The 12108-nt window shown below is 42.0% G+C and overlaps 1 protein-coding gene across 3 annotated transcripts in view; it reads left to right on the top strand.

The window, feature by feature from the left end:
- The window catches only part of lima1a (LIM domain and actin binding 1a), a 43669-nt gene that overhangs the window by 19186 nt on the left and 12375 nt on the right, over positions 1-12108 (top strand). For all 3 annotated transcript variants that reach the window (XM_020942041.2, XM_020942042.2, XM_020942040.2), the window contains one exon: positions 2345-2668. In XM_020942041.2, coding sequence (XP_020797700.1) covers positions 2345-2668 — 324 coding nt within the window. The remainder of the gene's footprint in view (positions 1-2344; positions 2669-12108) is intronic.

The following is a 12108-nucleotide window of genomic DNA, read 5'->3' as shown; positions in this document are numbered from 1 at the left end:
TCAAACGGGCTGATGTGGCTCTAGAGCACAGGTGTCAAACATACGGCCCAGGGGCCAGATCCGGCCCTCCAAGACCTTTAATCTGGACCTCCGCTGATTTTCTACTAAAATATTTGAATAATATTTTCTATTAAAATCTTGTTAATTTTCTGTGGTGTTTATCACAGCAGCGTCTCCAGTGTCTCTGTACGTGGCCCCTCCCACCAGAGCAGCACAAATGAAGACTTGTCTCTTTCCAAACGCTCTTAAAGGACGATCGTTTTGACTGTTGACCGTGACACCCTCATCAGAAAAATGTCCAACATGAGAAAAGTGGAGCCGAGTGCAGGATTTTACAACAAAAATGGACTTATTCCTATTTGCAAACAAGTTCATGTTAAAACTTTGTGTTGAAATTGTATTTTTCTTAAAGTTTCAGGTTGTTCATGATATTATAATATTTTGTAAAAGAAAGAGTTCATCAGTTAAAAAAGATTTCTGTAATAGATTTGTGTTTCTCTGCACAAATATTTGAAGTTATTTTTGGGGTTTATATGACATGAGTTTTCTGATCCGGCCCCTTTAGGATCAAAGTTGGTTGGATACGGCCCCCGGACCAAAATGAGTTTGACACCTCTGCTCTAGAGTGTTTATGGTTTATATGTTGTAAAGTTGAGTTTATTTATGCAGATTAGTAACAGTAATAATAGTGATGATACTTATATAAAAACGTAGTATAGTATGAAAATAATGTAATAATGAATTTAAATGAAAATACCTTAAATTGAAGCTTTTCTCAGCAATTTTTAGGTGAGATAAAAAGATTAATTTGATTAATTAATTACAGATCATAATCAATTAATCTTTCAATTTTTTTAATCACTTGACAGCACTAGACAGAAGTACTGTGAGGTAAACAGGGCAGACTGGATTCTTAATGGAATGATTCAGTTTAAAGTTCACATTTGAGGCCAGTTAAGGATTGTTAATATTTGAGAGAAAACTGAAATCTGAACTTCTGAACTAATACAGGAATCCCACGCATTTCAGAACATGTTTGAAGAGGTCTGAAGGCGAGAGGAGGGGCAGAGGAGCCAAAAATGTACTCGAGTAAGAGTACTGTTACTTCAAAATCATATTACTGAAGTAGAAGTACAATGGAGATGATTTAAAAGTTAAAAAAATAATTGTTGGGAAGGACAAAACGTTAACACCACATTTTGTGCTTTATTTTCAAAGGACAGACACAAAAATGAGTCTAACTAAATCCTCAGAAGGAGCTGCAACAAACACAAATGTTCAGATCATTTCATAATGTCACGGTAAAACTTTTGTCACTTTAGACTCACAGCAGGAAGAGGAAGTACTACTTTTACTCAAGAGTACTGTTGCACTGTATATACATTACTCAAGAGTACTGTTACTTGAGTAATAGATTGTACAGTGTAAATATAAAAGTTTGGGGTCTGAACTACTCATTTACTCATTCAACTTTTTAAATATGGCACTTTTCTGAGTGCTACCACTTCTGATTTAGGATACACAGGGTTTATGCAGAATAAAACTATAATGTTGGTTGTTTACAGAGGAAAATTTAAATCATTTCAAATAATTTCAGTGTATTTGTGTTTTGCCAGTTGTGCCCGTACAGATTTGAGATTTTCTTGTGTTTCAGTCAGCCTTTTGACCCGTTTGGATCTTTTGCTGCATACATCATGTTATAGTTTAAAGGTTTTTCACTTTACAAATGTGTATGAAATTTAAATGAACGTGGAAATGTACTGTGGACTTGTGTACACACTGACCGGGACTAAACCGGGACTAAACCGGGACTAAACCGGGACTAAACCGGGACTAAACCGGGACTAAACCGGGACTAGAACGGGACTAGAACGGGACTAAACCGGGGCTAGAACGGGACTAAACCAGGACTAAACCAGGAGTGAACCGGGACTAAACCAGGACTAAACCAGGACTAAACCAGGACTAAACCAGGAGTGAACCGGGACTAAACCAGGACTAAACCAGGACTAAACCAGGACTAAACCAGGACTAAACCAGGACTAAACCAGGACTAAACCAGGAGTGAACCGGGACTAGAACAGGACTAAACCAGAACTACATCAGGACTAAACAAAGATTAAACCAAGTCAAAGAAGTATCCAAATGTTGAACTTTGTGCCTTTTAGATTACAGATTTGTTGACCTGGTTTATGGTTAATATCTCTGTAATCAAACGGCACATTCCACTTGTGGACCTGTTCTCCAGATCTGTTTAAAGGAAACCTGATGTGAACCCAACACACTGACAAAAGTTTTACATCCAGCGTAAAGTAAATGTCCCTTTTTTTTTTTTTCTCCACAGACTGAAAAACCTCTGACTCTGAGCTCGGGGAATCTGAGCGCTTTGAAAAAACGTTGGGAAGAACCAGAGCAGAGCCAGGACCCTGCTCAGCCCTCCACCCCGGAAAAGCCTCTCCTCCAGCGGCCGCTCCTCCATCACTCTGCCCCTAAAGCTCCAGCGCCCAGGACCTGCGTGGAGGACACCACAGACACACTCCCACCCAGAGAGCAGAGCCAGGGAGACATGGACCCAGCCGAGGGAGCACCCAAGGGAGCATCAGAGCCCGTACCAGAGGAAGAGAGGCCCAGTGTCCCACTCACCAGCCTCAAGAAGATGTTTGAGCAGGTAAGAATGCAACTACGAGTGAAGCCATCACCCTCAACAATTCTGCAAAAATCCCCAACTGTGTTTCATATTTTAAAACTATCTCGAGTTCACAGTGCACATTTGAAACTATCCACAAGTAGAAATATTGAAAGATGAACTGATGAACAAAAAGCAGACATACTTTAACTTATCTGATCAGAAGAAAACTCTTTAGTTTGTGACAAACACGCAGAGGAAAACTCTTTGTGCATTTGTGGAGGAGAAATGTCTCTGATTTTCTCTCAACCTCAAATGATTTAAGGAAAGTTAGATTGATTTATTATTATTTTTTGGCTTGTTGAACATCCAGAACTCAGAACTAGGAGTTACACACATCAATCTGGTTTGAGACAAATTAAAAAAATATAAAAAATATATACTAAGAAATATTCAACACAAAATTGAAATACAAAAGTAGTTTCTTGAATATTTCCTTGTGAAGCAGATCAGTTGTCATTTCAGAACTATTCAAGAAGGATCCAATTTTGTCCAATTTGTGTGATTTTAAAAGGTAATAAATACATTTAGGATTGAAGTATGTGAGTTTCAGTACTTCTGACAGCCCTAACATGTTGCCAAAGTGTGTCTCCTCCAGCTAAAGTCCTGGACATGTGTGTGTGTGTGGGCGCTCCTCACCTCCTGCAGGAGGAACACACACACTCATCTGATGGATTTCCCTGTGGGGAGATGTGTCTGTGCAGCACACCAGCTGAACCCTGAGAAAACTCTGTCAGTGTTTGACCTGAACTGTCTCCACATCAGTTTCTTTTCTGTTGACATGTAGAATGAGTTTGCTGTGGTCCTGGTTCTTCTGCCTTCAGACCATCAGGATGATTCACCATGATGAGTTTACAAACACTTTTCACAAGTCTCAGGGAGACTGTACAAACTGTTGTGCAGTGGCATCACTCTGGGGATGTTCTACATGTATGTCTATGGCAGAATGTTGAGTAGTTACCATGGTGGCATGATGCACACATTAGCAGACAGTGTGGAGTGTTGACTCCTGCGGTGTTGTCTGGTCTGGGTCATGTGCTCTGTGCTTCTTCTCAGCTGATGCTCCTCATCTTTTTTTTGTGATGGTGAAAAGTTCAGTCATGCTTTTGCCCGAGGCCTGTCCTCCAGTGTGTCGATGTAAAGAGCCACAGACGAGGTGTGACCATGTGAACAAAGCCAACAGTGTGTGAGAGGTTTGTTCTGCACAGAGAGTGCATTTATAGTAGAGCGCAGATAAACAGTGTAGAGCTTTAAAGAGATAAAGACACAAAGACATGTTCTCCACATACAAGAGCAGCGAGTCCCTCTGAAACACTGCTGTGGATCAACCATCACAGAACTGCTCATAGATCAGTTACAGACTCGGCCTCCACTGGACCAGGAAACTAAATAAAAACTACTTTCACTATTGATTTCTACAATAAATTTGGACAATACAGATCAGTTTTGGTCAGTGCTGTTTCTAATAAAAATGGCCAAATTTCTGACCTGATCTAAAACTTGGCCTAATGACGTCACCTGCTGATCTCCATGGAGATGGAGCGCTTAAATGCCGTACTGCGAGGCATTCTGGGGAAAGCAATAACCTCTGCATGAAGACGAGAAGGCGGCAGAGCCTCCAGCAGAGAGGGTCTTGTCTTATGTCTGTCTGGACAAAAGGAAACTTGTTTTCTAAACGTTTCACTTGTTTTAACTTCCCAAACTTAAAATCCCAAAGCTGCAGTGTTCAGCTGAAGTTTACAGAGCCTGAAGAATCAGAACATCACTAAGAATATGGAACAAAATGGCTGATTATCTGTGCGTCTTTGTTTGTGACGATGGATTTTCACAAGTGCTTTTTGACTTTAGTTCCACTTAACATGATTTAAACCTGATGAACAGAAATATGTCGACCACAAGAGACAAAACCGAGAGTCTGAGTCTGAGCTCAGATCACCACAGTCACAAGAGTCTGTTTAAAGACCAGTTTTACAGTGACAGGGTCTGAAGTAAAACCACCACATGCTGTGATTTAAATGAGACGTTTCAGAAGCTTCACCTTGTCTCATGAATAGATGTTCAGATCAAATCTAGTTTTAATGAGAAGGTAGGTTTATTTAAAATTACAGAAACATTGTGACATGTTTTTGTTGTCCAGACACAAAGTGGAGTGAGCCTGACATTTGTCTAAAGTCTAAAATGTGACAGATGTGTAAATTGTGACATGAGTGGATGATACAGGAAGTGCGTCGTCCTGATATTGGTCTGTCTCTCAGCAGTTTGGGGAAGTGCTTGAGCTGTAACATCATGTGTACAGTCCGACCTCTCAGGCCTGTACAAAGAGCCAGTGTGCAGAGCGAGCCTCAGCCTGTGGCCTTTAACCTTTGACCTTTCACCTTGTGGTCCGTGTGCAGCTCAGATGATGTAATAGTCTGTGAGCTCCTGATGCAGACGACTCTTACTCTCTCATCTCACTTGTGTTCGTTGGGGTGATCTCCTTCATTTGACTGGAGAATTAGAGTGAGACTTTAAACAGCTTTGTCTTTCATTTCATTTCACTTTTATCATTTGTCTTTCGTGTTTTATAATCAGTCTGGAGCAGGACAGCTTGAATATGGTGAACATGATTTTTGGTGAAGCCGATTTTGAAGAAATGCTCAACTGAACTGGAATTCATTTCTATCCTTCTCCCTCATTTCTTTTTTTCCTCTCCCTCACTCTTGTCTCTCCATCACAGAACCCCAACAGACTGAACCCTCGTGCCCCCCTCCTGTCTGCGTCTTATCTAAACCCCTCACCTCTGTCTCCTCTGTCTCCTCCTCTGTCTCCTCCTCTGTCTCCTCCTCTGTCTCCTCTTCCTCCTCTGTCTCCTCCTCTGTCTCCTCCTCTGTCTCCTCCTCTGTCTCCTCCTCTCTGTCTCCTCCTCTCTTCTGTCTCCTCTTCTGTCTCCTCTTCTGTCTCCTCTTCTGTCTCCTCTTCTGTCTCCTCTTCTGTCTCCTCTTCTGTCTCCTCCTCTGTCTCCTCTTCTGTCTCCTCTCTGTCTCCTCTTCTGTCTCCTCTTCTGTCTCCTCTTCTGTCTCCTCTTCTGTCTCCTCTTCTGTCTTCTGTCTCCTCTTCTGTCTCCTCTTCTGTCTCCTCCGGCCGTTGTGATCTGGGACAAGATATGAGCTGACTCCACTACAGCTCCCATCACTCATTTCTCCTCCCCCCTACCTCCCTCTTTCTTTCTTTTCTTTCTCTTTCTCTCTTCCTTTCACCCTGTTTTCATTCATTTTCAAAACACATTTTTCCCCTCTCATGGACTACAGCGCGACTGAAAACTGGACTGGAACCTGGACTAGAACTAAAACTAGAACTGAAATTAGAACTGAGACTAGAACCTGGACTAGAAAGTTGGATGAAAGTTGGACAAAACCTGGACTAGAACCAGGGACTAAGACCTGGGACTGGGACTAGGAGCTGGGACTAAAAAGTGGGGACTAGAGCCGGGACTAGAACTGAAATTAGACCCGAGACTGGAACCGGGACTAGAACCGGGACTAGAAAGTTGGACAAAAGTGGGACTAAAAGTGGAACTAGAACCTAGAACCTAAACCTGAAAGTTGGACAAAACCAGGACTAGAACCGGGACTAGAAACAGCCACTAGGACCTGGGACTAGAACCTTGAACCTTGACCCTTGGGACTGAGACTAGAACCTTGAACCTTGAACTTTGGGACTGGGACTAGGACCTGGGACTAAAAAGTGGGCCGGGACTAGAGCCGGGACTAGAGCCGGGACTAGAGCCGGGACTAGAGCCGGGACTAGAGCCGGGACTAGAGCCGGGACTAGAGCCGGGACTGTTGTACAAAGTTTCTCTCTTCATGTCCCATGTTTATTTGTCCTCGTTTGTTTCGGGCTGTGGAGAAACGTCAGTTTTTCAGTCCAGTTCAAAAATGCAGTGGAGTAAAAAGTACAGATACCTGCTCTCAAATGTAGTGAAGTAAAAATAAAAACGTATCAACATTAAGTACAGTACAGATGACTTAAATACTTGAGTAGAGTACTTCCTAATTGAGATTGTGGTTCATAGTGTAACTTTTTCACATCTTTTCACTAATATTGTGATTAAATCTGAAGAGGATTTATTAAAGACACTAAAGGGACGTGAAATCAGTTGGTAACAAACATTAAATATAAAGCAACAGCAGATTTTGAGATTTTCTAGCCCCAGTTAGAATAAAAACCACTTCCTTGTCTCTTTTCATATGAGTTTGGTTCACATTAAACAACAGTGACTTCTGTATTAAGACTATTTCTCTTTCTGAACCATGACACAGATTTTGCCTCATCATCTTAGGTCCCTTTGGCCACGCCTCTTTTGGGACTTAAACCCCCAACCCCCCGATTCACCACCTGCTCCCCTCTAACCCCCCCCACTCCCTCTCTCTCCTTCTCTGTCCATCCCTCTCTCCATCCAGTGTTCAGTGTCTTTTTGTCTTCCGTTCTGCTCACATCATCACTCAAGGTACAGCTGCTTTTCTTCTACACATTTTGGTCGTTTGGTGTTTTCTCTCTTGAATTTCTTTGGTTATATTTTGGAAATAGTTTATGCATGTGTGGAAGTTTTTATCTAATGAGTGTGTGAGTGTTTCCTTGTTGGTGGAAAAGTCATTTACCGTTTAAGTGGGCTTGCATCTCCACAAACCTGGCTCTTCTTCAGTCTGAAGGAGACCCTCCTCCTGCCTGTTTCCATGGAAATATTGTCCTTCCTTGTGAACAGCAGAAGGTCCAAGGCTGTTTTTAAACGGGGCTAACCACAATAGCCGCTCAATGAATGAAATGAAAATGAGTCCAGTGAATGTGCGTGGACACTTAATGACATCACCATGTGGGACAGGCTGTTTGGAGCTTTGGAGAATCATTCAGAGTTGGTTGGAAACAGAAATCCCCAGATATATTTGTCAGGTGAACACAAGACGTTATGAATTATTTTTCAGTTGGAGAAGAGTTGATTTGAATCCACAGGCACTGGTTTTGTCTTCTGTACTTTCTTTTTGTCTTCTGTACTTTCTTTTTGTCTTCTGTACTTTCTTTTTGTCTTCTGTACTTTCTTTTTGTCTTCTGTACTTTCTTTTTGTCTTCTGTACTTTCTGGTGCTGGGTTGGGGCAGTACAGGAGGACGTGTATTTACCTTGTTGACATCTTTCGGCTGCAGCTGCTGCATCTTCAGAACTGTCCCCGGTGTTGGGGGGGTCGCGCCGTGTTTCAAATAACCACATCATGGTTCGGGACGGGGCCTGGAGAACAACAAAGGTTCAACCGCTGGATCAGGAGTCATGAATGAGCCTCTCAGATGTGCCGCTGTGACCGACTCCTCACACACTCGCTTCATTCAGCTCTCTGTTTCTTTAGATGTAGAGAGTTTTGATTTTGGTTCCAAGACACTTTTTCATTTCAGGTCTCTTCAGCGCCCCCTAGTGTTGATCAGTTGTTCTCTGTTCAAGTTTATGGAGACGATTATTGTTGTCGTTTTGTTTGTGAGTCCCAGTTCGCTCTTCAGGTCACTCATTTTATTATGGGGCTGTTCATCATGTCCAAATCTCCAAGAAATCTGTGTTAGAAGCGGTTTGGACTTGGTCTGGACGAGCTCTGTCACAAGTATCAGATCAATCACCCGTAAGGAAAGGAAATACTCATTTTTCGCAGGTATCGATACTAAAAAAAGTCCCATTCACAGCACAGAAATGAACCTTTCCTGAATGTCTTTAGAATGTTGTGGAGCTGGATCAGAGCAAGTAGAAGAGCACATAGACTAGTAAACAAACACTATGAACCTACCAGAGCACTGAGGATTACACACATACTATAAAAGACACATGGGAAGAGAAAAGAAAGTACTAGGATTTAATGTCAAGGACTAAACCAGGACTAAACAAGGACTTCACAGCCTAAATGAGATCTGCACTAGCGTCTGGACCGGTCTTTGTTCGGTCCTATCCCCCAGAGACCCCCCCACCCACCCCCCTCCTCTTCCCGGCAGTACCCCAGCGCACGTGCTCCCAAATCGGATACAGACGAGCCTGACCCCCCCCCCCATCCCCATCCCTGTCGGACAGAGCCGCTCCTCCGCTCGGGAAGATTATCCTCTCCTGGGACAGACATTGTGCTGTGGAGGGCTCTTTGTCATCCTGGTTTTGTTTCAATTATTTTGGGTTGAATCATTTTGAAATCAGTGGTTCTCAGTCCGTGGTACGTAATGTCGCTTTATTTTATATCTTGGTTGGTGTTGCTGCTGTTGCTGTAGTGATAAAGGCAGGTCCTGTTAGATTTTCACCTGGTTTAGTCACTATTTAACCTCGTTTTAATGCTGTCTGGAACTTGGTGTAGTTCTGGATTTCTTGGAATATACCGATTAAGGTGCTGACCTAATTTTTAAAGAGCCTATATTTCACTATTTTCTATAATATTTCCTCATCTCAAACAGACCTGGAGTTGTCTTTTTGTTCATTTCACACATGTTTAGGCTGAGTTCTGCTCTCAAACACTCAGGCAGGAGCATTTTGAGGTTTGAAGCTGTAGACTGGTCATGTTTTTGAGGAAGTTGCAATGTTGTGACGTGGTTTACAGCGCACAAGGTCAATTTTGTGTAATATAGAACCTTTAAACCATGAGAAGTACTTTGTGAAATGTAGAGTATACAAAAAAATTGACAGTTTTATTTTCACTTCTACCTGGTTCCTGTCTCTCCCAGACTCTTTATCACAGGACTTGGATTCAGATGTGTGCGTTTTTGTGCGTGGAAATCGTGCAGAGGAAAGTGTTTAGTTTATTTGTGCATTTGAAGGAGAGATGTCTGTGCTTTTCATCCAGCTGGATTTAACCAAAGTTTTTGACATGTTCCATTGTGATGCTTGGACCAATCAGCTCTGAGTATCCAGTCTAATCACTTTCCGCTTGGAGACGTTTGTCCTCCTCTGAAGTGAGCTCCACACATTCATCACAGCGCTCGCTTCAAACAAATGACAGTGTTCTGAGTCAGCTTCTGTTTAATGGCTTTAGATGAGGAACTGTTGAGTCAGAGTGGACGACCTGCTGTGGAATGACTTCAGCCCGTACTGAGAGCGCTGTACCTCATTTTTACTGTCTTTAAAATGTGAGAAACACAACTTCAGTTTGCAGTGGTCCAAATGTATTCCTCACTTACCTTATGCACAGTGTTGAGGAGTAACAGATTACATGTACCGGAGTTATGTAATCAGAGTACAAATGATGAGTAACTGTATTCAGTTAGAGTTACTGTTTCAGTGAGTGGTAATTGGATTACAGTTACTTTGTTGAAATAAATGGATAACATGGCGGTATTTTCCTGTTTTCACATTTGGGGCTATATCCACTTTTCTTTTTTTTTTTTCTTTTTTTTTCTTCTCAGTAATTCCACTCATTACCGGACACTAAACCGGGTCTAAAACCAGGACTAAACCAGGTCGAAACCAGGACGAAACCAGGTCGAAACCAGGTCGAAACCAGGTCTAAACCAGGTCGAAACCAGGTCGAAACCAGGTCTGAACCAGGACTGAACCAGGACTGAACCAGGACTGAACCAGGACTGAAACCAGGACTAAACCAGGTCGAAACCAGGTCGAAACCAGGTCGAAACCAGGTCGAAACCAGGACGAAACCAGGACTAAACCAGGTCTAAAACAGGATTTAACAGGACTAAATCCTGCTGCGTGGACGTGTTTCCTCGTCTTCTATCAATAATATTTTTAATACGGTTAAGCAAAGTCTGGGCATTTTCTTTTCTTTTAGCAGACAAAACATCTTATGTGAAGATTTCCTCGTCTTTGCTTTCTCTACAGCAAATTAAGTAATCCAAAGTATTCAGATTACTTTACTCACTTTAAGTACCTTAATGGTTTACGTTACAAACTACAGTTTGGAGTATGTAATCTGTAATCTGTAGGGGAATACATTTTAAAAGTAACATTCCCAACACTGCTTATGCATTCACAGCAGCCTAATCATTCACCACAAAGAGTGGTGCTTTGTCATCCACTCTACCACGCACTTTCTGACTCTCACACAGTAAAACATTTTATAATTAAATGCAGACAGCACACAGTGGACTTATTTTGACCTCAACAGAGCTGATCTACTGATAGAAAACGTCAGGAACTGGTCCTTTTAGGTTTATAAATTGAGCTTTTCACTTCTATGAGCTGTGAACCTTAATACATCACACATTTAGATCAGTGTGTTACCATTTTTTATTCCTTTTTTTTTTTTTTTTTTTTTTGACACTTGGAGTCCTTTAGTCACTCCCCCTTCAGAGCGCTGTTGTCACACCACAATCTGTGCTCTGTGTGAAACTCCTGCACATCACATCAGGTTTGTCAAGTCGCTCTGAACAGTTTGTATCATGTTTTTGTATATTCCTGTAGAATTGTCGTGTGTGAGCGCGGGTGATGTGATCTTGTGAGTTGAACATTGGACAGAATCTTACTGCTAACCATAAGGAGGGTTTGAATAGGGTTCGGGAGAGATCACTAGATTACTCAAACATGCATGCATGACTCTAAAACCTCTTCAGGTGTGTTTGTGATGAGAGAAAAACTCTATGCGTTAAGCAAATATGCAAACTTGGTTTTGTTTTTATTTGGAAATGTCATAATGTCATAAAAATGGAATCTAGTGTGTGATAAAGTGTGGTGTGTGGGAGGATTTGCATACACATCTGTGGTACATGCTCAGACCTGCTCAGTCACACCTGCTGGAACCAAGTGTCTCAGGGCACAAAATGGAGGAATTATTCAACAGTGATCAGAAAGTTATGCACTCAAAAGCATATCTGCGGGCAGGGAGCGCAGAGGCACAGACACGTTTGCCTTTTACCTTTTCCATATTTCATTCTTCTCAAAGTTTTACATTTTAAGTTTCATTTTTCTTCTTGCAGTTTTAAAATCAGAGCTCTGTTTGGTGTTAATGCTCCTGGATGGATTTAAAATGAACATGTGAGAGAAGACGGAAATCTTCTGACAAACTAATCAAAGAGCCCCATGTATTTCAGAACCTGTTTGTAGAAGTCTAAACTACAGAGTGAGCAGCTTTTACACACAATAAAATCCCATGGAGACACAGGGAGGGCATCTGACACACAGGGGCATTTGCCTCAAAAGGAAATTTTAATCCTTGATTCTTTATCATTGATTTGACTCATGTTTCAGTGTCTCTGGGTTAAACCTTCACTCACCCAGACATGGGGAGAACATGCGAACTCCACACAGAAAGACCCTGGAACCTTCTTACTGCCATTGTCAAAGATCACCAAACTGTAGCTTCCCTTCAAACGGTGGATAAGGCCTCTTCTCTAATGAACATGTGGAAGTCTAAAAGTGTCTGTTGTGTCTAGAGACAATTTAATCCGTCGCTGGATGAGAGGAGTGTCCACTGTGCCAATGAGC

This window comes from Boleophthalmus pectinirostris, unplaced genomic scaffold (assembly GCF_026225935.1).
Source record: "Boleophthalmus pectinirostris isolate CB_2022bp ecotype Guang Dong unplaced genomic scaffold, ASM2622593v1 HiC_scaffold_8, whole genome shotgun sequence".
Lineage (NCBI taxonomy): Eukaryota > Metazoa > Chordata > Actinopteri > Gobiiformes > Gobiidae > Boleophthalmus > Boleophthalmus pectinirostris.
This window is presented reverse-complemented; position numbering and strand designations above follow the sequence as displayed.